This window comes from Asterias rubens, chromosome 17 (genome assembly GCF_902459465.1).
Source record: "Asterias rubens chromosome 17, eAstRub1.3, whole genome shotgun sequence".
In the NCBI taxonomy this organism is placed as follows: Eukaryota; Metazoa; Echinodermata; class Asteroidea; order Forcipulatida; family Asteriidae; genus Asterias; species Asterias rubens.
The window spans coordinates 6,325,656-6,351,549 of NC_047078.1; the positions used below are offsets into that span (position 1 = coordinate 6,325,656).

A 25,894-nucleotide genomic window follows, 5' to 3' on the forward strand; every position below is an offset into this window, starting at 1 on the left:
TGGAGCTGTTTATAACCGGTTGTTTTCGGATTTGTTTAGATGCATACTACGCGCACGAATGCATAGCCGAAAACTGTCGCAGTCGTAAAATTGCACCACACCAACAGAGCTTGGGCCTTTATCGCATGGCCACGACCCTGCCGGTTTTAAACGGCAGTTTAAGAACTCGTCACTACCCTTTTATTCCCTAAATAAACCTTTGAATAAAGTATCAAGTTGGTGGGTTGACAATTAGTAATTTCATCATCATATTGCAATTAAAAAATGAATACGGACGTCCAGAAGTTTAGAAGAATTTAGTTACATTTTACGGGTGGGAGAGGGGCATTTAAGACTTGACGAAACTTTTTTGTTGACGATTAGCGTGGTTATGGATTCTGACGCTTATTTATTTGGTTACCATCCAAGATGTTGTGTATACTGCTTGAGCCTGGTACCTCGCTATAGTAAATCTATTTAGCAATAGTTTCTCACTTAGCAGTTTATTGAAATTTGAGCCAAGCACCACCTAGCGCAGAAATTATTCATCACTGATATCTTCTTTAAAAAGGTTGCACAAACAAAATTTCAGTTAAAAAAAAACAAAAAAACATGAATTAAATGTACAAACTTTTAGAGACTTCCATAAAAAGTTAAGAGACTTCAATAAAAATGTAGTTTTTTAAACAAAGACACAAATAACCTTTGGAAATAATGAAGGAAATTATGTTGTATAGGCTGTGCTTTTTAGTATGCAACCTCCCCCTGGGCTAGCCGTTGTCCTGCTCCACCCAGCCTACAATCTTGCCTTCCCAACCAGGGAGGATGGCATCATCATCAACTACCTGTGGAAATACAAAAATGAAACAGCACAAAATTGAACAAATTTATACAACGAAATAGAAACGTCTTACAGAAACTGAGATAGTTTTAAAAATTCTTATAATAATAGACATGATAATGCAAATCATATAAATGTATAAAGTCAAAATTTCTCTATTTCTATATAAAAAACAAATCCCAAACACCAACATCATTTGGAGTTAAAAACAAGTCCTGGAATTGGCTAAAGAGCGTAGAGTTGAAGATGGAAACCGAGGGCTTGATTACCGGGGCGCAAGACCAGCTCCTGAGGACAAATGTAATGAAGGCAAGGATAGACAAAACGAACGTCTACCCTCTGTGCAGGATGTAGAGGAGACTGTCTTTCATATTGTCAGCGAGTGTAGTATGATGGCCAAGACGGAACACAAAGGAAGACATGACAAGATAGCTAAGGTAATTCATTGGGACCTGTGAAGCAAAATGGTACGACCATGTTCCGGAGAAAGTTGCAGAGACCGACCAGGTCAAGATCCTCTGGGACTTTAACATTCAGACTGATCATGTTATAGAACATAGACGTTCGGATGTTGTAGTCTTAGATAAGGCAAAGAAGATGTGTCATCTTATTGACATAGCTGTGCCGGGAGATTTAAGGGTGTAGTTTCGAAGGAGATGGACAAGATCCAAAAGTACCTAGACCTGGCCAGGGAACTTTGTAAGATCTGGCAGGTAAAAAGTAAAAGTAGAACTGTGTGGTTGGAGCACTAGGCACCATTCTGAAATCACTGGGGAATTATCTGGATGAGTTAGGGACAAATGTGAGGATAGATCTGTTACGTAGCCGGACTTGAGGAGTCACCGGCACAAAGGAAAATATGATCTTTCTTTTGCATGCTGTGATAAGATGAAATAATAAGATTAATAAAACACATTTACATAGCAACAACTCCATTAAAAAAATGCTCCCAGGCACTTTAAAATCAACAAAACAAAAACTATTACATTAAACCACAAAAAGCAAAATCATTAAAAGGTCAAAAAATAAGATCCACAAAATATGATCATACAAGTACAAGTAAACATATCACATCATAAGCAATCAAACACTTTAGTAAAAACCAACCAGAAAATTTCAAATTGCTCCCAGGCACTTTACAACAATAAAAACTTTAACCTTAAACGACAAAAAGCAAATTCATTAAAAAGGCAAAAAATAAGATCCACAAAACCACGTAAAATATATAGAACCAGAAAAGTTACCCTGAGATACACAACAGAAAAATATATACAAAACAAATAGTGTAGGGGTAAAACCACAAAAATAATAATAGTAACCTGTTTTTATATAGCGCTTTTCACACCCGGAGGGCGTCCCAAAGCGCTTAACATTATTACCCCTTGTCACTGGGCCTTAAATCACTCCTTAAACCATCTCAGCTCCCTGGTGGGGAGTATGCAGCCTGTGCAACATTAATATGCGCTACTCGGCTAAATCAATCACAAGAACCATCTCTGCCCTCACAGGTACCCATTTACCCCTGGGTGGCGAGAAGCAATTATAGTTAAGTGTCTTGCTCAAGGACACAAGTGTCAAGACCGGGATTCGAACCCACACTCTGCTGAACAGAAGCACCAGAGCTTGACTTCGGTATTCTTATCCACTCGGCCACAACACCCTATAAACAGTCTACATGTACTTACCTCTTCTTTGATTGTTCCAAACTCAGGATCTAAGGCCTTGAAGTGATACCGGTAGTCACCCTCACGATCGAAGATCTGTTTGAAGTCATGTAACGTTACTTCACCAAGTCTAGGAAAGTAAAAATAATATTATTAAGTCATTGTTCATGGTTTATCATAAACATTTAATGGTGCTGCCAAAGGCAAAGTTACATTGAATTTAAAAAAACTAAAAATAATTCTGCTCTAGTCAATTCTCTTCATTCAACCCATAATTAAATAAAATTTACCCAGCCAGTTTTCCCCAGTGGTTTAGCACTCGCTACTTGAAATAAATAATGTTTGTCAATGAGGTAAAAGGAAAACCACGCAATTCAAGTGAAACATGTGTGGATCATTATATTCTACTTTTAAAATATCTTTCTAATCATATGCATTTTAAAACAAATGAATACAAACGCTTTTCAAAGACCAACTCGACCAATCCAAGGTAACGTGTTCCTTTAAGTCAAGCCCTATCCATAAGAGTTACCTTTTAGGAATAGAGTTACAGAACTAGCATTTTGAGCCAAGCCCCATCCCTATGAGTGAAGCCCGTTTCATACTTCCACGATACAAATTTTCGCAACAATTACTTCGCAACAGTTGAGCTGTGTTCAACTCCTGCGGAACCTTTGCTGCCAAAACGAGCCATGTGCCATAAGCATTTGCCGTAAACATTTGCTTTGCAACCGTAGCAAGTATGAACCATGCTTAACCTTTCAGGAATGAAGTTAAGGTACTATCAATTTTTTGTTCAGCCATGTCCCTTAAGAGTTACCTTTTAGGAATGGAGTTCATGAATGGCGTTACCGTTCTCTCTGTGAAGTATAAAACCTTTGTACATGCTGCTGGATTACTGTTAGTAGATGACATTGATGTACCTCTCGATTTACCGTCTGTCAGGAGAAACAATAAAATAACATTAATAACAACAATAAATTATTTGTGTAAAACAATGTTACAAACTGTAGCTACATGTATCTGTTTTTCTGGCTTTTCCATAGTTTTCCAAACTCGGTTGGCAAAACTTTTGGCTGTGCGTTGAGAAACTTACAGTTTGAGTGTTGATGAGATGAGCGATGGTTGAGTTCTTGTGAGTTACTGTCTGTTGAGTAGTGTCTTGATAAACTCTCAGTTGAACTCTGCAAATAGAAACCAGTTAAAAATATGCCATGGTTTAGACTTTTAATCAAAAGGTGGTGGGTTTGAACTCTTAAAATATTCATAATGGCATGAGTTGAAAAGTGATTTCTTAACATTCAGCATCAAAACTCGCTTCATTACTGAAGTTTATCATCAAAGTTTTTATGCCAATGTTCAAACAAATGTATGCTCAACTTTAAACGCATTTTGTCTCAGTTTCATTCTCTCACAACTCTTGGTGTTTCTACTTTCACAACTTTCAAACCCAAAGTGGTATCAACATGGAGTCTTAACAGCATTAAAAATATAGATTAGGCTCTTTTCAAGCAAAAAATTTAAAATAAATGACCTGAGTCGTTGACTGATTTTGCTTGATTGCATAAAATGTAGTGTAGGCTTTAATAGACTTTTCAGTCAATTTTATCATTAATATTTCTGATTTTTCCCCAAGGGTAAAACAAAATCAGATATCAGACAAATGTGGGAACAATATCATGCCTGAGGTAGTTAACAAATGAATGAGATGAGTAACTTTCCACTCTTTACTTACTGTATCACTGTCTTTGCGTATACCGTGGTGTTGTGATGTAGCTAAATGGTCCATTAATGAACATATACCCTGCAAACAAAGAATGGAAAAAAGCAAAGTAAGTTTCAAAGCTCTAAAAAATAAAACCCATTTGGGAGAATACCACACTGATCATGGCGGGATGTTTGTCAATTACTGTTGTCATAATTTCTACCCCTTTTCTTTGGATACGTGCACTGGGTTCTTTGAAGTGGATTATACAACACACGGGACCAACGACTTTACATCCAATATGAAGGAGGCAGCAGTAATGGTTAAGTGTATTGCTTGAGGACATACGTGTCACGACTGGGACTCAAACCCACACTCTGCTGATCAGAAACACCTCAGCTTGAGTTTGGTGGTCTTATCTGGTAGGCCCTGAAATGCTCAGGTTAGATGGTCCACAGGAGATCTTTAAAATAACTCTCTGACTCATGCCTAAAAAGGAAAGTACTTATAACAACACATAGAATCAACTTTGTACCTGTTCTAATGAGTCTAAGGAATGGTGGTTTGGGTCATGGCTACTCATGTTGGATCTCAAACTTCTGAGGGCGCTTCGCATTGTCTGCAAATCATCTGAGCCCTGCAAAGAAATACAAATAACAATAACAAGTCTATCAGGTACTTTTTAACCCATTTCAGTGATCATTTTCCCTTGTAATAGCAGGTTCGAATCCCAATTCTGACACCATGTAAGAAGATACAACTTTGTATGTTAGAGGTTATAAGTCGAGCTTTATTCCAGATTATGAGAATCAACTGTTACATGCGGGCGGCCATGTTATAAGGTGATACAATGCATTGTGGGATGTCAATATTAGACTTGATTCAGTCTGCTAATGGCATACTGCTACATCTACTATCCAAGATGTATCAGTGGCTACTCAAAAAATCATCATTTGCTGTTTGGTAATCAACATTCATTGGGCACAAAATCTTTTCAGTCAAAATAGTTTGCATATGAAATTGCTGGATGAAATCGTTCCCTGCATTAAAAATGTTTTTGTTAATGAAGTTTCGACCAACACACAAGGCTGGAGAGCCATTTCAAGGTGAGGGTGACGCTTGACAATGAGGTCACCCAAAGAACATGTCTGCCCCCCCATCAACCAACTAATTCAACGCCGTCGCTCCGCCTTCTTCGGTCGTGTCGCTCGCCTGGCTGACAACATCCCAGCTAAAAAAGCTCTAAACATCGCCATCAACTCCACGGGACTGATTTGGGTTGTCGACTTGATCAACTGCCACTAGGGGCTTATTGCCACCTCCCCCAGGTCAAAATTCCAGTTGAACCTAGTTAAACTGGGTTTAACTGGAACTAGTAGAAAACCAGTTGATAAACTAGTTAAACACAGTTAAAACCAGTTGGTTTAATATGGAAAATGGACAGAAACCAACTGGTTTATAATTTCAACCTAGTTGAACACAGTTAAACCTAGTCCAAACCAGTTGGTTAATATGGAAAATGGACGAGTTTGGTCACTAACCAGTTGAACCAGTTGACCCCAGTTAACTAGGTTCAACTGGAATTTTGACCTGGGCCTACTCCTGGGGCTGAAACAGGGTTACATCCTTCAAAACCTGTAAGGATGTAGGCATGTGTATCATCCACTAGGAGCCTGGTTGGTAGAGCAGCATGCACTACAATGTACCTTCCCAAATTTGTTTACAAAGCAAGTATGGTGAACTGCCTTGCTCACGGGCTCAAGTGTCCAAAATGCAACCTACATACCTCTTTAAATGGAAGCGTAGTGTCACTGTGCATTCGTTCTTCAAGCGTTGTAAGCTGACCGTCTTGAGATGTTATATGAGCCGCTAGATTCACCTGAAATCAAAACAAAAATTTAAACTTTCCTTTTTTTCCTACATGCCATTTCAAAGTGGTCATAGTTGTTCAGACTGCAAGTTAGACTGCAGGACTTGCAATTACAAGGTTGTGGGTTCGAATCCTACCAAGCTAACTGATGATTTCACAATGACTAGAACAAGTAATGCCGTCTAGTTACTGAATCACAATTTCTTGATTTGTGCCGTTCATAATCATAGCCATTAAACCACTGTTTGTATGAGAGAGATTGGCTGTTGCCAGCTTGGTGCTTACATGTATTTCCCCTTGTGGGAGTTTGCCGAGTTCCCTTAAAGGCAGTGGACACTATTGGTAATTACTCAAAATAATTATTGGCACAAAACCTTACTTGGTGACGAGTAATGGGGAGAAGTAATTTTCCACGAATTTGATTTTGAGACCTCAGATTTACAACTTGAGGTCTTGAAATCAGCCATCTAAACTCACACAACTTTGTGTGACAAGGGTGTTTTTTTCTTTCATTATTATCTCGCAAGTTCGATGACCGATTGAGCTCAAATTTTCACAGGTTTGTGAGTTTGAACTTATGTTGAGTTACACCAACTGTGAAGGCTAGGCTTTGACAATTACCAATAGTGTCCACTGCCTTTAATGGGGAAATCATCTAAACAACAATCCAAAAAACAAACAAACAAACAAACAAACAAACAAACAAACAAACAAACAAACAAACAAACAAACAAACAAAACATACTCCCCAAAATGACGAGGAATTTTGAAAATTGAAAACATTCCTCTATAAACAATGTACCCCCTTGCCACCTTACTCCCATACTATCTTACCTCTGCCATGCTGACATTGTCCAGTCTCTGTGTCAATTCTTGTAGTTGACTCTGCAGTCCGTAGTCAGAGGAATTGGATTTATTCTCAAGCTGATTCTGCAACTCAGTCTAAAAAAAAAGATCAATAGATGTTAAATTTGAATCGGGGATAAAGAATATTAATTTTGGTTTTACTCCAGTTATGCAAATAAAATAAACGACTCATCCAATACATTTAATGACCCAAGTAATTCAATGTAAACACACCCACTCATTGAAAAAGGATGTATAGTTTCCGAGTCTTTATGGCCGAACTCGGACATTCCTTAAAGGAGCTTTCCCATAATGCTGACTTTAACCTTTGACCTTTAGACTGACCTTGAATGAGTTGAGTTCTTGTAGCTGCTGGGTTAGGTTCTCAATCTGTTCCTGTTGCTGTTTGAGGAGGTCAACCTTCTGGCTCATCTGTCTTGAGAGGTCTGAGATCATTCGCTCTTTCTCTTCAAGACGTCTTTTCAGATCAGACTGAAAATAAAAATCAAGAAAAATATACTCTCAAAAAAATAATTGACAGCACAAACAACTGGCAGATCACTCCAGGGCCCAATTTTATAGAGCCCACTTTAAGCAAGCGGTTAAAAATCACAGAGCAATGTTTTCAGAAGAGTCCGTAAATACATTGTACATGCTAAAATGATGTTTTCATGCTCCTTCGCTACGCTCATACGCATGAAAAACAGTTTTACCCTTATGAACAAACCAAAATAAGCACACAGATAAGCAGTCAAGTATATTCTACGAATTTATTTTGCTTATCTATACTATGTATACGCTTCAGCAGTTTGATATTATGCTTCAATGAGTTTGGAATGTAATGGTACGATCAATCTCAGTATGGTGAAAGCGATTGCCAACGCCCTACGCACGTGACCCGGGGTGCTACACACACAATAATTTTGGTATTCAAACAGACAAAACTATATTTGTGGCCTTCTTTATTTCACAAAAACTTGAGCACCTCCGCAGGTAATATTAGAAGGGAAGCTTTCTACCATCATTACCTTATAAACTGTGTTAGTTTTAAAATGTAATCTTTGGTCATTTTTTTTTCCGCTTACAAAAAGGACCCAAACCCTTCAAGCAAAAAATTTGCTAAGTTTTTAAAAATCTGCTGATCAGAACAATGTAATAATAATATCAAAGTCTGATATAGCGCAAGTATCTACCAAACAAGGTACTCAAAGCGCTGAGTATATACAAACTTTCAGAAGGATAGGTTATTTCAGTAATGAATTCTGAGTCCCGATTATTTAGCACCTTCCAAGGTGGAAGTCTTTACAAGGTGCTACGATGCATACAGCAGCCACAGCCAGGAACACCGGGGCGAACCCCTTCTCTTTTCAATAAGTGCACTGGGTTATTTTACATGCGTTACACAACACATTTGTCCAACAGCTTTACGTCCCATCAGAAGGATGGAGCAATGGTTAAGTGTCTTGCTTAAGGACACAAGTGTCACAGCTGGGGATTCGAACCCACACTCTGCTGATCAAAAACAACAGTGTTTGAATTCGGTGCTCCTAACCGCTCAGCCACGACACTCCCACGGAAAGATTGGTTCATTTTTAGGAGAGTTTGCAGCTCTGGCATACGGGCAAGAAAAGACTGGTCTGTACCTTTTCTGCATCTTGTGTTTGTTGAGTGAATCCAACTCGGAGTAACTCCGCCTTCATCTGAAGCAAAGCATTATCCTGCTCCGTCAGCCTTGATTGGAGACCAGCCTGGGGAGGGAATCAAAGGGAGTTCTGGGTTATTTACTAGGGAACTCTTTTGAGAAAGCAATTTTTTCGTTTTCACCAACAACACAACAATGGGAGTAAGAATAAAAAATGTAAAAAAATGTAATTAAAATGCAGTGGTTTTTACATACAGTGAGTGTTGGGCAAGCGGCAAGGCTTCACATTTGACCCTTAAAAATAAGAGGAACATTTTACTGGGTACAAGGACTGACATGAAGTGACGCAGTTTTCGAGAAAGAAAGACCCGCTCTGTCGTAATGAGGAATGCGAGTAAATTTCATTTTTGAGTTTATCATAATAATCCCAACAAGCAAATCTCAAAATTTTAAATAAAATAAAAATCATGACCATACGACCTTCCTGTGCGAAATAATGTGGACTTTTTGATGACCTTGACGCTTAATTTTACTACCCGTTTTAAAAAACATAAACCCCCCCCCAAAAAAAAACAATTTAAAACGCGATGTCTCACACACTCATTAAAATAATATTTTTTACGAAATGAAAACATTTGACGTAGTCGGACCAACAGTAGGACAAAAATTTACAAACAACCCAATGATAAGTTTAATTATAATGTGTAGGCAATTTCAACAACCCTAAGTTTACGATACAACCTGGCAAGCGGCTCAAATCTCTCCAGTTAAACAGCCAATAAAGGATGATCTCAAATATATAGATATTACAGTTTTCTAACAGCTGCAGTCCATCCAGGAAACATAAAAAATATAACGAGTCTCTTACCTCACGTTAAAACATGTTAAAAATGGGTTTTCTCCAGAACACTCCAAGCCAAATTTCTGAAAAACGTGGGGTCAAACAAACCCGCGCGACAAAGGAATCGTGACGTCAGTGGCGGCTATTTGGTGTGGAAATGCCAAAGCTGGAGAACTGTGTTCAAAACCAACAGGGGAAATTCGTCACTGGCGTCCAGGGTCATTATAACGGATAAGCCGTTTTTGACTCTCGGCTGAAAAAGCCGCGCGGCTGGGTGCATTTTTGACTCGAGATATTGATTACTAAATGCAAATTTTGAGAGTAAAATGGTTATTAACCGGTATCTGCGATGTCTATTTGGCCAAAAAAAGGTAATAGTTGACATACTGAGATCATCTTTTATTGGCTCTTTAATCTGCCTTATCCTTACCTTTGTTCCTTGAAGATTACGGCAATCCTGTTTGACCTTAGTGAGTTCACTCCTGAGCTGATTGCATTCCTCCTGTCGCTGGTTTAGTCTCGCTTGTATGACAACCTGAAAATAAGAACAGTCAAAACTATCAAATATGTGGGCAGTTAAAGACATTATACACTTTTGAAACAGAATAAAAAAAAAAGTTCACAGATTTACAAATAACTTACAGGGTTTACAGAAAGTAAAGGGAAAAGACTTCTCTTGAAATATTATTCCATGAAATGCTTTACTTTTTGAGAAAACATTAAAACAATTATCAATACTCGATATGGAGAATTACGGATTTATTTTAAACACATGTCATGACACGGTGAAACGAGCGGAAACAAGGGTGGGTTTTCCCGCTATTTTCTCCCGACTCCGATGACCGATTGAGCCTAAATTTTCAAAGGTTTGTTATTTGATATATAAGTTGTGATAGACGAAGTGTGGGCCTTTGGACAATACTGTTTACCGAAAGTGTCCAATGGCTTTAAATATCATGAGTTACAATGACTAAAGTCTGCGTGAAAAGACACAACAAAAGGGACCTACAGCAGGCCTTGAACTTCACTCTTAAAGGGGCACAGCAATTTTCCTCTGACAAGGGGCACTTCTTTGAGGAAAATGTCAATTTGTATTGAAGCCTTGCAAAGGACACCACAACATACATACATACATACATATATACATACATACATACATACATTGTATAGGGCATTTATATAGCGCCACTACGTCAAGAACGCAGCGCATTAGATAGGATATAGAGACTGTTTGATACACTTCTTAAATGTTCGAAGAGAGTCGGATTTCCTGATTGAGGTGGAGAGTGCATGCATTCCAGGTGTGTGGAGCAAATCGTGAGAATGTGCGACTTGAAGCCGACATAAGAAGCTTGATTGAGTTAGGTTCCATGAGGCGAGTAGTGTCGAAACAAAAAGCACAACAAAAGCACAACAAAAGCACAGAGTACCATGGCAATACAGTATCAATGAAAAAAAGTATTAAATTTGTCCCACCAGTTGCTCCTTGGCATTTGACCCCTCAAACATCATCTGGTCTTCCTCGGCCTCGGAACTCCCATCTTCTTCTTGGAGTCTACCACTCAGTAACTAGGGGGTGGATAAAAAGCAGCAAACTGTACATTATCAACTTATTCAAAGGAAAGAACTTCATTGCTTTAGGCGTCACATCCTTGTAGATAACCTATTTTTATCGCCCGATTGCTCACCTAGTCTTTACTTGGTAATCTTAAAGGAACGTTACAGAATTGGTAAGAAACAACATGGTCTAATGATGATGATAGTAGAAAACATCCCTTGAAATATTTCTGTCTGAAATGACTGTCATATTTGATGAGAAATAAATAATCTAACTTCGTGTGAGCGTTTTATTCATTTTTATTTTGGCATCGATGCAATGCAAAATTTGTAATCGGTTTTCACTAATTTCTCGTGACCCAGATGGCCGATCGATCTAAAACTTCGTCAGGTTTGTCAGTTTACATGTATGTATATTAAACCAATTCTGTAATGTTCCTTTAACTGAACTGAAGAAAATTTCAAACCGTACCGGAGGAGTAGGGATTTAAAGGCACTGGACACTATTGGTAATTACTCAAAATAATTGTAATGTTAGCATAAAAACTTACTACGTAATGAGTCTTTAAAAGAAGTTTTGAAAACCCCTTGCTGTTGAGTGTTATAGTAGAGAAAAAAAACATGAACTCTGAGCGAAAGTATGCGAGCTCAAAAACTTGCGAGTATGAAGCCCAATATTACGTTTATCTTTCATTTTAAAAGCCTAAAGCCCGGTTCATACTTCCTGCGAATGCGATACGAAAGTTGACGTCACAAATTCGCAACGAATAATTCGCAGCAGTTCAACTTTGCTCAACTCACTTGCGAATATCGGTGCGAAAGGAGGGTTGTGACGTCAAATTCACTTCGCATTCGCATGAAGTATGAACCGGGCGTAACTCTGCAATCTTTTCTTTTTATTGGTGGTGGTGGGGGGGGGGGGGGGGGGGCAAAAAACACAGAATTTCTATTTTTGGGGGGCAAAAAGAAACCACCCACAATTCTGGCTAAAAACAGATAAAATCACATCCCAGTCAATAGTAAACAATCAATAATCAACGACCAATATTAAATAATCTTCTCTTACCAATTCTTGAAGCTGACTCAAGAGTTTCTTAGTATGCTCGATGTCTCCCGTCATCTCATTATGCTCCTCTAGCAGCGCCTCGCTCCACGCGATGGACGACCTCCGAGAACTTGACCTTGACCTCCCCTCTTCTGGACTTCCTGTTGACAAACAAACAAGTAAATAATTAAACAAGAGTCCATGCCAAGGAAAGTGTTTGATGTAGGTCTTGATTAGCCCTCAACACTAATGCTAAAGATAGAAGCTCAACATTGACCCAATTCACCTGACGTCATCATCAGAATAATCTTGGATGCACCATACTGGTGGGCAATGCACTCTGTGCGCTAATCAGTGGAGTGCGCTTTTTAGGCGACGCGGCAGTTACACGTAAACCTATTGCCGACCACAATGGGCGTGGCACAGTCGCCGCGTGTGACATGCGTGCAAGGGGTCAATAGACCTTTTTGCAAAAACCCATTGGGCAAGCGCTAACTGTTGAATGAGGTGCATGCTGGTCTAGCTAGGGATTAAACTTGAGCACTAGCTAGACCAGCATGCACCTCATACAGCGAGCCTACCAAGTACAAATAACAAACTTCTGACTCCTACTGTACATGAAGACGAATGCCCGACTAATGAGGAACGAATGCCGAGTGTATAACTAGCGTCCGATAAAGCGAATGACAACACACGCATAACATCCCTCTAATGAATTGGATGAAATCCACCAACTTGACAAAACAAACCTTCATGTTGTCTTTTTTGATGAGTTGCTTTCTTCCGAAACATCAGAAACTGAAACATTATCAGACTTTCTTTTAAAATCCCAATTCTTGAATGAGGAAACGACGACTTCAACCAAAATAACAAATCTTGTGAATGAACTGGATTTTGTTTTGACTGCCTTGTTTTTTAACTGATGATTTTTTATTGTACTTTTGGTGTTGATTTTATACAAACAGGAAGTTTCAAGGACAAAGTATCGCTTATCAATACCGGATTGTGCTGAGTGAGATCACACTGATGGCAAAACAATTATCACGGGAAGTTATGTTTTTAAATTGATACTTGTTGTCAACTTCCTTCTTCCTTAAAGCACAAAAATGAGCTAAGCATACACAAATTATGCTTAACAGAATAAGGTTACCAGCTAAACTACCATGTCATGTGTACAATTTGTGGCTGGTATCCTGCTCGTTTCTTCTAAGCAGACAAGTTTTAAGCATTTTTGAAACGTGGCCCTGATGAGGAGCAGCGACTAAAAGGGAACAGGTGATTGCGGCGTGTAAGATTTCAAACCCAAAATTAAACATTGATTTTTTTTTGATATCCACTAATCCTGTAAAAAAACTTTAAAAAAATCACCCAGAATTGAAAGGAAAATTTTCAGGAAGTAACGTCACACACTCTCCCATCACAACTTCCCGTATTGTATGCAATAATTGGATCGACAAAGTTATGAAAATGAAATAAAAACAGCACGTGTCTCTTTCTTTCCTGTCCTGATTAAACCAGTCTAGCGGTGTTTGCTAAGCCATGGTTTCCCGTACTGTCCGCAAAAGTTTTAATTGGAACAACAAATTTATGAAAATGAAACAAAAACAACACGCGTCTCTTCCTTTCCTGTTGTGATTAAAGACCAGTCTAGAGGTGTTTGCGAAACCATGGTTTCAGCTTGACAGCTCCTATCAGTCATGTGTTTTTTTTTGTACACTTTAATATAGCTATGAAGCTCATGCAAGAGCTGCAACGGCTGTTTCGTAAAGGCCCAATGAGGAAATGGATCACAGAGTGCTGACATTGCAGAATGACTACAACCGACCCTCTTTATATTGTTGCAGGTTGTGTGACTACAAATAAAATGGCTCCAAGGTTTTCTGCCCAGGTTTTCTTCCGAACTTTGGGGCATACCAGACCAAATTTGTGGATGCTTGGTCGAAGCACGCTGTATTGAATGAAACAAGGTCTTTGGCATGTTTTCTAAGTGTTTATCTTGATTTAAAGGGAAGGTACACGTTTGGTAATTGTCAAAGACCAGTTTTCTCACTTGGTGTATCCCATCATAACCATAAAATAATAAGCCTGTGAAAATTTGGGCTCAATTGGTCATCGAAGTTGCAAGAAAATGATTAAAGAAAAAATACCCTCGTTGGACGAATTTGTGTGATTTCAGATAAGAATAAAAGACTTCTAGCTAGAAGTCTATTTTTATTTTAGTGAGAAATTACCTCTTTCTCAAAAACTATGTCACTTCAGAGGGAGTCGTTTCCCACAATGTTTTATACTATCAACAGCTCTCCGATGCTCGTTACCAAGTCAGTTTTTAAGTTAATATTTGTTTTGAGTAATTACCAAACGTGTACCTTCCCTTTAAAAGCCATACTGTGCAGTTTGGAGCATTCTGTATCTGATTTTCTCTTCTTTATATAAAAAAAAAACTATTTTTGGCGTAAAAAAAAACCACGATTTTTTGCGTAAATACCCCTCAACTATTTGTGTGCGTATCAGCCAAAATGTGCGCGTATCGGCTAGCAATTCTTGTATCGACCTAATACGCGTCCTTGTGAGTGGGGAGAGCCCTGGGTACAGAGAACAATAGTCATTGTTCTGTACCAAAGTTAGTGAAGCCGTAAGCACAAACAAATCTTGCTTATATGACAGGCAGTGAGTACATGTATGGCCCTCAGAAAAAAAGTAGGCATGTTTCATGTGGTACAAGGGCTGACCTACAATGTCTGTGAACACATGGTGTGAGCTTTAACAGAAATGTCAGACTACTTGAACCACAATTTTCACGTTTTGTTCCACAAGCAAGACAGTTTGAAACTGTAGGAAGAATATCATGCATGTTATCAAGAACAACCTACACGTACCAGGCAAATCATCCCATTGAACATTACTTGTTTGTAACGTACACAATATTATACAGGTAAATAACCTGTACCCGTCTTTTTAACTGTCATCATGAAATAAATGTTTATTGTTAAATGAAATTAAGGTGTTACCATTTTTATTTTGCAGTGCAGAAACACATGAGTGCATTCTGACCAAACTCATCACAGAATATTTACAAGAACAAATTTTGTCAAATATAAAAGTTCTTCAGCAAAACAAATGTCAATCTGTTACAAACCTTGATCTGAGTCCGACATGTGCCCCATGGCACTAATAGCCGGCAGCCTTGGGCTACTGGTCCCAGAGTGGTCACTGGAACGAGTCAAGGTACTAGGCGTCGGGCTGGAGGGATGAGGGGTAATCAATGATGCCGGGAGGGGGCTCGGGGCTGCAGTCGGTCGCTCACTATCGGAGCTGTAAGAAATTAAAGGAAACATGATTCAATTTTATTCATTTGCTAAGGCAGGCCTGTATGCTTCGTTTTTGAAAGGGCAAGGGCACAAAGGATTTTCTCCTTGGTAAAGTGCACCCAATGTACGAGGAATTTGTAAATTTCTACTTGAGCATTTCAAGGGCACCAAAGCATTGCCTCTGTGAAGTATCGATTCTGCAGAAAGGTACTGGGCATTATTTCATAATGCCTGTATAACATATAACCACAAAAAAACCTGCTAAGCCAAAGAAAAATCTTGCTTAGCAAAAAAAGATTACCAGCCAACAGTTAATGTTTTCATTGTTGCGAATGGTACCCCACTCATTTTGTGCTTAGTAGCAACGAAATTTGTTAAGCAGTGTTTTCTGCTAAACAGCTTTGTATGAAATTGGACCCCTGAAGGTTCTGCTTAACAAAAATCATGTAGGTAACCAGCCAAATACACTTTGCTTAGCTCATTGCTTACAACTGGTATCCCTTCATTCATGTCATTAGTTAACCATGCATCATTGTCACAAGACTTGTTTATTACACAAGACATATAACAAAACTACATACGTACATCCACATGCATATTGTCATAATGCTTTTAGTATTCATGAATAAAATAAATCCACTTTTTTGTAAGAAATTTGTTGGGGTGGGGAAGGTACAACATGTTAATTAAACTCAGTTTTCTTGAAACACAAATATTGCAAGGTAAATGAACTAATGATCTTTACGGTCACACAGTTTGCTATCCTTTTGAGGTTCACATTTTCTTGTACCCTGAACATCTGACGTCACACTTTAAGACGTGTGAAATACGCCAGAGATCTGCCATTGAGTCCCTGTCCATAATCACCTTTGACCTTGCATCATTGCACGTGACCTTCATGGTTCTGGAGATTTGCAGTGAAATCTGACTTACATGTGTATATATACAAAACGTATACCTGTTTTTATCCTTGCAGGTAAAGACAGGGAAACAGTCCAATGGTTTCACATCTCAGCAAATGGTAAAACCTGTAGAATTATATACCTTTATCACGGTGTGGCCATCTTGATTTTACTCCATTCCAACTCATTGTAACCAAACTGAGGCTGGACGAAATAATAGTCTGGTGCCATGTTTGCACAATGATTGTTAGCATTCATTACTCTTATGGAAACATGGAACATGACCAAGATGGTGACAGCGTGATAAAGGTATACTAGTGTTCACTATCACCACTGCAATAACTCCCCCAGTTAATTGTTCAAAGAGAAGACCCCTTGCACTGACTGACATTAAGACGCACGACTTTCAGCCTATATGATAACGACTCAATGAATTAACCTAATATACCTTGAGCTAGCCCTCAACTTCTGTTGGATCGGTTCTTTAGCAGGGGAAGAGCTGGTGTTACGGCTACGCTGGCCCATGCCTCTGATGACGACCCAACACCAAACAAGCAAAACAAAAACAGAAACAAAAAAATATATACGCACAATAAAAACACAATTGACTGCAAGCTGACTGTTATACTTGGCAAACAAGAACACGCAAGAGACAAAGGGGGATACAAATAGCATAGCAGGGATTTAAGGCTAGATTTGCGGTTTCAAACGCAAGCATAGTCTCAAAAGGAACTGGACACTATCATTATTTTTGTTGTCAAAATAATTCTATTTCTAAGCATACAAACTTATGTACATGTAGTATTAACAAGTAATGGAGAGCTGTTGGTCAGTTTTGGTAGTGTAAATTATTGTGAAAAACGACTCCCTCTGAAGTAATGCAGTTTTTGAGAATTTCTCACTCAAATATTACAAGACTTCAGACCTGATGTCTTTTACTAGGCATCTGAAGGCACACAAATTTGTGCAACAACAGTGTTTTTCTTTTATTACTCTCTTACAACGACCATGACCAGCTGAGTCAGTCAAAATTGTCACAGATTGGTGTTTTACATGTGTATGTATTGTTGAAATGTACACCAAGTGAGAACACTGGTCTTTGACAGTTACCAAAGGTGTCCAGTGTCTTTAAAATATTTAAATGTGCCTGAGCCTTTCTCAGGCATCTGAAATTTGTGCAACAAGGGTATTTTTTCCTTCTTTATTCTCTTGCAACTTTGATGACCATTTGAGTCTAAATTTTTCCAGATTTGTTATTTGATGCATATGTTGAGATACACCAAGTGAGAATACTGGTATTTGACAATAACCAAAGGTGTCCAGTGCCTTTAAGAGGGGCGGGCGTTTAGGTCAAATTCAGTTTTGTAATGCACTTATTATCCGTTAGACAAGAGTCCTCATGAAAACGGTCAATAATTACAAGAATAGAGCCCCGCGTTAAAATGGTGTTAAGTGCCATTTTGGTTTATACTCTTTTAAAGCATTTGAAATGCGACAAACATAAAGAACAAGTGAATCTACATTCCAAAGAGGAATTTGGTTGTGCATGTCAAAAGGTCATACTTTATTCATTGCTGTTTTGATTGAATATCATCAAAATTTAAAGATGAACTAAAAATTCTTTTTACAATTATTGAAATGCTTTTGGATTTGTGTAAATATTCGAATTGAGTGCAATAAATGGGAGGTTATCATTTAAACTTGCTAAAGACTGTGCAAATCTACATGTATTCAAATATTTTTGAGAATCTTGGGTTCACTGAAATTATTTTGTCTGTGTAAATAAAAGGAACTCAAACAGTTGGCCCAATTTCATAGAGCTGCTATAAAGCAAAAACAACTTGCTTACAAAGCTTCTGCTAAGCAAAACTTGGCAGGATACCAGTCACATATTTTAGATGAGATCTGGCAATTTGGCTGGTAACCAGTAAGCATTTTCACGAGTTTCTGCGGAGCAAAAATAAGCAGGTTACCAGTCACAGATATTAGATTAGAACTAACTGGCATTTTGGCTGGTAACCATTCAGTATTCCAGTCAGCATAATTCTGGTGTGCTAAGCTACTTTTTGTGCTTAAACAGCTGTACAAAATTGGGCCCTTGGCGCAAGACTCAAATACACGCAAGACACATTCAAGTAGTCCTGATACCAAACACCAGATATAAACAACCGATAATCATGCACCATGCTTTCCTTTGTTAACAAATGTTAGTAATGCTGGTCCAAATGCAGAAATCAAAGGAAGGCTCTGTCCGAAATAGCGACTTCGACTACAGGTATGACCCTACCAGACGCGCTGATCTAGCCGAAGCTGTAGCCGAAAGCACCGCTTCGGACATGGCCTGATAGGATAAACCGTCCACCATCCATGACCTCTCACCTTTGTTCCCTGTACCTCCGTAGCGACGACCCCGCCCCGGCCGCCTCTTTCCTCACATCGTGTATCGCGGCGGCTGCGTTGGCCGCCATCGCAGCAAAGGAAGCTTGCCGCTGCGCCTTACGCCCGGTCGGGTTGGAGGCAGAGGCGGCTTGAGGTGTCTGCTTGACGCTGCTCGGCTTGTAGTGAGCCGCCAGGGCGAGGATCAGCCTCATGATGGCCTTGAGGTTCCCGTCTACGATATCTGAAGATGATATTAATAGAAAATAATAATAATAATAATAATAATAATATATATTTGGTTTGCAGTAACACCATGTGTGTTTCTACTTGCCAGGTAGAGTTTGTTCTTAGAGAACTGTCTTGCTTAATTCTACTATCGCGGTAGTAGAATAAAGCAAGACACTTCTCTAAGAACAAACTCTACCTGGCAAGTAGAGACACACATGGTGTTACCGCAAACCAAATATACATTGATACCTCACCATGCAATGCCTCAAATCCTATATAATAATAATATTAATAAAAATAATAATAATTAAGCAAGGAACCAAAGGGAAGAAACTTCAAGATCCAAGGCTATGGGTCATAGCTCGACTCGAGGAGTTACCGACACAAAGGAAAATGGGATCTTTCTTTTGCATGCTGTGATAGGATGAAATAATATTAATAATAATAATAACCAGGATAACAGAGAAAGATTTCATCTGGCAATTATTTTGACTGAACAGATTTTATGCACAGTGAATGCTAATAATAATTGAGTGGCAAAAATTATGATTTTTGAGTAGCATCTGACACATTTTGTGTCGCATTATGCTCTGCTATACATCCATGTACATGTACAAGGGAAAAGTGTCACTGAATAATAGTAACCATTTTTAATGTGCCATATCAATCTAAGAGAGATGTTCAAGGCGCAGAGACAATGTTAACAACAAAACATGTACATGTACGTATGTTCCAGTGATGACCGTGCATAATAATGTTATTAACTTGGGAGGCTAATTATATTTTCTTACAAGCTGAGAAGCTCATTTGCGAAGGACACGGCTGCAACGTGTTGAGAGTGTTTGATTTTTTTTTTGAGGTGAGGAAAACCAGAGGAGGGCCTAGGGTAAGGTTCATTTATTTGCAACCACATACGGTTGGATTCATTATAAAAAATACAAAACTTTAGAATCATTAATCTATACATGTATTTACAAGATGAAGGTTCAAAAAGTAAATGTTAAATATGAAAGAATGGGCAGTAAAAATATTACAATATTATGGAAAGAGAGATAAACAGCAACATTATTTAAAAATACCAGTAAAAACATGAAATAAACTCAAGCCTAATACTTCATTCAGAGGCAATTTGAAGGCAATTGCCTCCATGCCCCCTGGTCATTGCCTTGGTGCCCTTGAAATGCTCCAGTTGAAGTGTACAATTTCCTCATAGGGTGCCCTCTACCAAGGAGAAAATGCCTTGGTGCCCTTACCATTTCAACAAACGAAGCATACAGGCCTGAATATTTAATATCGCAACGTAAAAGTCCATGTTCATTTTAACAGTCGGGATACACATCACTCCACTAAGTAAAACCCCATGAAGCGAGTACAGGTACCACACAAGCCAAAGTGAAGTTAATATTTTATAATAGAAGTTTTGGTACATCTACATGTACCCATGGCTGCAAAGTAATCGACCCACACTCCAACATTACACACACTATATGTATACACATACTAGAATTTCCTGAAAACTGAAATTTGAGGAGAAACCTTAGCTCACCGAACTCATAATCGTCCATTGGTTTCCCGAGTTGAATACAGAGTCAGACCGAACGGCAACGATCATTCTACACATAGTGCAACAACGACGACCCATCTAAACTATCACAGCCTTGTACTTCCTCTTCCAGTGTACGTGTATGGTAATAATAATTGTGATACTACAAACAATTGACCTTTGTTCAAGATAAGTTTAATACTCAGAACTAGTTTTGGATAAGTCTGTACGAAAGCAAAACCTGCATAAAATGTTCTATGTTTTACCATCCTTAGATATGAATACTTCATTTTGTTGACTGACTCCCAATTGAGTGGTTTATCTTGAACCATTATTGGAATAGTGGTGTGGATATCATCTTGAAAACACCAACAAGTACATGTAAATAAAACGATATCAATGTACAGTGTAGGAGGTACAGTGTTTATTGTGTGCAGTAGTATGCATGGAGGCTATGTCATACAGGCCAATTTTTAAAGACAACTTGTTGCAGGTGTCAGATGCAATTGTGTCCGCCATGTAATACTGTCCGCTCCGGACACTTTTGCATATATGCAATCGTGTCCGGGGCTATGCAAAAACCGTCCGTGGACATGTACATGATTGCACTGAACGTATATGCAGCATGAATGTTCATGGATTTTATGATTGCAGCGAATACCCAACGGCCGAACATTTCCTGTCATTCATGACATGCACTTAGCCTGTAAAAAAAATGGCGAACGTGTTCCGTCGACCAAGGGCATTTAATTTACTGCAAGGACGGTTTTGCACATGGCGGACACAGCTGCATATATATGCAAATGTGTCCGGGTGGACACAATTGCATTATGCAGCAGCGTACGGGTGGACACGATTGCATATGCAAAACCGTTTGGAGGACATTATTGCATATGTTGTACCTACCGATTTCCATATGCAATAATGTCCTCCGGATAGTATTGCATAGAGGACATAATTGCATGCGACACTGGCAACCATCTGCCCAAGGAACACTTAGGCAGCACAAGAGACATTGAAGCTGTGTATCTCAACCTACATGTATCCCCCAATAAAGAAATAATGTTGGTTGCCTGTAAATTGCCTCGTGTGACAATAATGCCCTTTAAGACCAAGGCCCAATTTCATAAAGCTGCTTAGCAGAAAATACTGTTTAGCAAATTTCTTTGCTGAGCAAAAAATGAGCGGGGCATCAACCAGTAACAACAATGTAAACTGGCTGGTCACCAGTTTCTGCTATGCATGATTTCTCTTTGCTTAGCAGTTTTTACGCTTACATGCTTTATAAAATTGGGCTAATGGGACACAGAGTGGCTACTCAATGCAGCCATAGCCGCTGCAGCCATATTCACTGCAGCCATACTCAATGCAGCCATAGCCGCTGCAGCCGTAGCCATTGCCGTCATAGCCGATGCAGCCATACATGTAGCCACTGTAGCCATTGCAACCATAGCCGCTGCAGCCGTAGCCACTGCCGTTGTTGCCAATGCAGCCATAGCCACTGCAGCCATATTCACTGCAGCCATACTCAATGCAGCCATAGCCGCTGCAGCCATATTCATTGCAGCCATACTCAATGCAGCCATAGCCGCTGCAGCCATATTCACTGCAGCCATACTCAATGCAGCCATAGCCGCTGCAGCCATATTCATTGCAGCCATACTCAATGCAGCCATAGCCGCTGCAGCCATATTCATTGCAGCCATACTCAATGCAGCCATAGCCGCTGCAGCCATATTCACTGCAGCCATACTCAATGCAGCCATAGCCGCTGCAGCCGTAGCCACTGCCGTCATAGCCGATGCAGCCATAGCCACTGCAGACATACATGTAGTCACTGTAGCCACTGCAGCCATAGCCGCTGCAGCCACTGAAGCCGTAGCAGTTGCTTACCTTTTGCTGAGGTATGGTGCATTCTGATCCTCTTAGAGGCCATAAACTGAAGCACTCGTTCTACATTCTCTCTCATGGCGGTGGTTGTTTGAGGGCTGTAGTCCACCCTGGCCAACGTCTCACCAGCTATCAATCCAAAATTAATAAAAAATAAAAAATAAAGTTAAAAACAAATGTAACTATAAACTTAAGAAAACATGATGACTTAAAGCATTCAAAGGCAGTGGAGTGGACACTATTGGTAGTTACTCAAAATATTTTTTAGCATAAAACCTTAATTGGTAGCGAGTAATGGGAAGAGGTTGATAGTATAAAACATTGTGAGAAATGGCTCCCTCTGAAGAAACGTAGTTTTTGAGAAAGAGGTAACTTTCGAGACCTCAGATTTAAAAGCATCTGAAAGCACACAACTTTGTGTGACAAGGGTGTTTTTTCTTTCATTGTTATCTCGTTTGACGACTAATTGAGCTCAAATTTTCACAGGTTTATTATTTTACGCATATGTTGAGATACACCAAGTGAGAAGACTGGTCTTTGACAATTACCAATAGTGTCCAGTGTCTTCAAACCAAAACTTGAAATCTTCTGTTAATTTTAAACTATTTTGGGTTGTTGTCTTGTCCAAATCTACTAAACGTACTTTCGATTAGTGGATCGAGGGGACTTCCCATTATTAAATTCACTGCCATGGATTGAGCTGTCATAAAAAGAGAAATCCGCTTGATTCACTAAAGCAAAAGCTTCCTACCTTCTGCCCAGGTAGAAGTTAAGAAGCAGTTTTTTTCAGAACTAATGTAGTCTCCCGCAATTCTGAAATGTACCCTGCGGCAGTAGAATAAAAAGCAGACCTACATGTAGTTCCCAAAGAACAAAAATCTACTCAGCAACGTAGGTGTTACCCAAAACATTATACGTTATTATTATTATTAATATTATTAATTTTTTTTTTACTTTCTATTTAAGGGCAGTCTTCAAAAGTCTGAATTCAGATAAAAAAAAAAACGAAAATGTCTCCTCCCTGCCATACTTACAGACTATCTCAACGAGATGAACCAGTGGGACGCCATCTTGCATATCTCGTCTTAGATCCTCCACCATACGACATCCTTGTCTCTTCTTTAGCTGTGAGTTGACCCAAGCCACGTACGCCTGCAGTTGTTGCTGAGTTATAAAAAAGGAAAACTTTGTTAATTTTGAAGCAATTAAAGGGTGGCTGCAGTGTTTTTTTAATTAATTTAAACGATTAAACATGACTTTTTAAACCCGAAATATTTGTTTATATTTTGTATTAAATGCGCCTGTATTTTAAACATGGTTTTCAAGAGATTACAACATGTAGGGGAACCCACCCCGCCCTTAAAGGGAGCCTTCATTTGCATAAAGGTGACGTCATGTCGATAACCCGAGCCGCCGGGCCCCCTGGCTGTGTTCATATAGAGACGTGTGCACTGTGTGGCCTTGTACCTAGGGGCATGTAGTTAGGGGACCAGACTCTTTTTGCCGCCGATATGTTTGAATTCCCGACGTGACGTCGATGGTAGGGGGCCGGTAACAATCCACAAAAGGGGGGGGGGGCATGACTTATTCGCTACTTACGCAAATACATGTAGATGGATGCAGGAAGCATAACCCCTCAAGAGGAATGAACAATCTGAGAAGCATCACAGATTCAAATTTCGGGGCATAAAAAAAATCAACTTTGACTCGAGTGATGGTGTATAGAAGAGTTTGCGGTAACACCATGTAATGACTGTCTCTAAATGAGTTGGGGGTGGTTCTGAAAAGAACCGTTGGATTAACTTGACGTTTCGATCAGTATGCTCTGATCGTCTTCTTTCAGAACCACCCCAACTCATTTAGAGACAGTCATTACATGGTTTTACTGCTAACTCTTCTACATCTTATTTCCACCATGCAAAGTTTCAAATCCTACTCCAGTGATGGTATCATCTCTCTCACGACGGTAATACATATGTAATACATTTGTTGAAGTGTCGTGGCCGAGCGGTTAAGAGCACCGAATTCAAACTCTGGTGTTTCTGATCAGCAGAGTGTGGGTTCGAATCCCCAGCCGTGACACCTGTGTCCTTAAGCAAGACACATAACCATTGCTTCGTCCTTCGGATGGGACGTAAAGCCGTTGGTCCCATGTGTTGTTTAAACGCATGTAAAAGAACCCAGTGCACTTGTCGAAAAGAGAAGGGGTTCGCCCCGGTGTTCCTGGCTGGATTGGCAGCATATTGCGCCACAGCACCTTGTAAACCATTACATTGTGCTTAAGGATTAGGTCTTATATTATCTCAGAAATCGCCCCCACTCCTTGCAGTAATAATACCTGGCGCTTTGTATCCTTTGGCAAAAGGCGCGTTATAAATACGGTTATTATTATTATGTACGAATCATGTTGTAACTACCAGTCAGAAAACACGATCAATATTTTGACACACATCAACCACCAATCAACAGGATAATATTATACACGAACACGTAAGCTCAAAGAACAACATTGCACTGTAATCAGTAGCAGACTGCACAGATAAAAATCGTACTAGACCAACAAATAAGACAAAAAAGATAACACCTTAATAAAATGGCCGGGACCAAAAACCAGTTAATCCAAATAGTTTAAATCCCATGTAGTAGTCAAACCATGCCATATGGTTTTAACAGTTGATTGCAGTGGACACATTTGTTACAAATAATTACTCAAAATGATTATTCACACATACCTATTACTTGGTAATGAGAAATGGAGAGCTGTTGATACTATAAAACATTGTGAGAAACGGCTCCCTCTGAAGTAACATAGTTTTAGATGAAGAGGTAATTTCTCACAAAATATTTAAATCTGAGAAGCTGAAAGTACACAAAGTTGTGCAACAATGGTGTTTTGTTTATAAATTCTTTTATTACATGTATTTTCTTGTAACTTTGATGACCAATTGAGCACAAATATCCACAGAGTGTATGCATATGATGGGATACACCAAGTGAGAATACTGGTCTTTGACAATCACCAAACGTGTCCAGTGCCTTTAAAATAAAATGACTGCAGACAAAAACCAGTTACGCTATAATCCAAACGGTCTATAATTGTAATCCTGTATAGTACGTACACATAGTCACACTATGCCATATGGTCCTAACATTTAACGCTCCCATCTGGTGTTTTTTTTTACTTTCCAATAATTGGCTCAATGACTGAAGGTTGTATTCATGCACTGCCAAGCATTGCAGTTTTGACTCTACATTGACAAACAAGTCGCTGATGGATATTTAATGAAGTTGTCAACACTCAAGGATAGTCCATCTAGATTTATTATTTGCTTATCATTTCTCCGAAATAACCCAAACGCCCACAGCAATTGCTGTGGTGCCTTGTTATTTTGCCGTGGTGCCCTTTTACATTTTCCTCAAACATGTAGAGTGCCCCTTTGCAGAGGAAATTGCTGTGCCCCTTCAAGAGGGAAGCTCAAAGCCTTTTTCTTTAATTCTCAAAATAATATTAATGGCCTCTCACAAACTTTGATAATTTAACCAGTGTGTGAAAACGAATGCAGGCTAGGAAAGTGAAGGCCTGGAATTACTTGTTGGCCACAGCCTGTGTTGCCCCTGGACATGGCCTTGGTGCCCCATAAAACATTTCCTGAG

At 39.2% G+C, this 25,894-nt stretch overlaps 1 protein-coding gene across 2 annotated transcripts in view; it reads right to left on the minus strand.

Moving 5' to 3' along the window:
* LOC117301863 (dixin-like) overlaps nucleotides 1–25,894 on the minus strand; it is a 36,830-nt gene continuing 10,936 nt past the window's right edge. Inside the window, exons 3-20 of one of the 2 annotated variants that reach the window (XM_033785856.1) lie at nucleotides 23,275–23,404; nucleotides 22,244–22,369; nucleotides 18,580–18,820; nucleotides 16,649–16,729; nucleotides 15,127–15,302; nucleotides 12,012–12,151; nucleotides 10,865–10,957; nucleotides 9,819–9,923; nucleotides 8,549–8,653; nucleotides 7,251–7,397; nucleotides 6,894–7,001; nucleotides 5,976–6,068; nucleotides 4,725–4,826; nucleotides 4,220–4,288; nucleotides 3,581–3,668; nucleotides 3,305–3,422; nucleotides 2,506–2,614; nucleotides 1–824 (exon numbers count right to left, since the gene is read on the minus strand). In XM_033785856.1, coding sequence (XP_033641747.1) covers nucleotides 750–824; nucleotides 2,506–2,614; nucleotides 3,305–3,422; nucleotides 3,581–3,668; nucleotides 4,220–4,288; nucleotides 4,725–4,826; nucleotides 5,976–6,068; nucleotides 6,894–7,001; nucleotides 7,251–7,397; nucleotides 8,549–8,653; nucleotides 9,819–9,923; nucleotides 10,865–10,957; nucleotides 12,012–12,151; nucleotides 15,127–15,302; nucleotides 16,649–16,729; nucleotides 18,580–18,820; nucleotides 22,244–22,369; nucleotides 23,275–23,404 — 2,106 coding nt within the window. In that variant the 3' untranslated portion in view covers nucleotides 1–749. The remainder of the gene's footprint in view (nucleotides 825–2,505; nucleotides 2,615–3,304; nucleotides 3,423–3,580; nucleotides 3,669–4,219; nucleotides 4,289–4,724; nucleotides 4,827–5,975; nucleotides 6,069–6,893; nucleotides 7,002–7,250; nucleotides 7,398–8,548; nucleotides 8,654–9,818; nucleotides 9,924–10,864; nucleotides 10,958–12,011; nucleotides 12,152–15,126; nucleotides 15,303–16,648; nucleotides 16,730–18,579; nucleotides 18,821–22,243; nucleotides 22,370–23,274; nucleotides 23,405–25,894) is intronic. The other variant, XM_033785857.1, reaches the window with a different exon arrangement.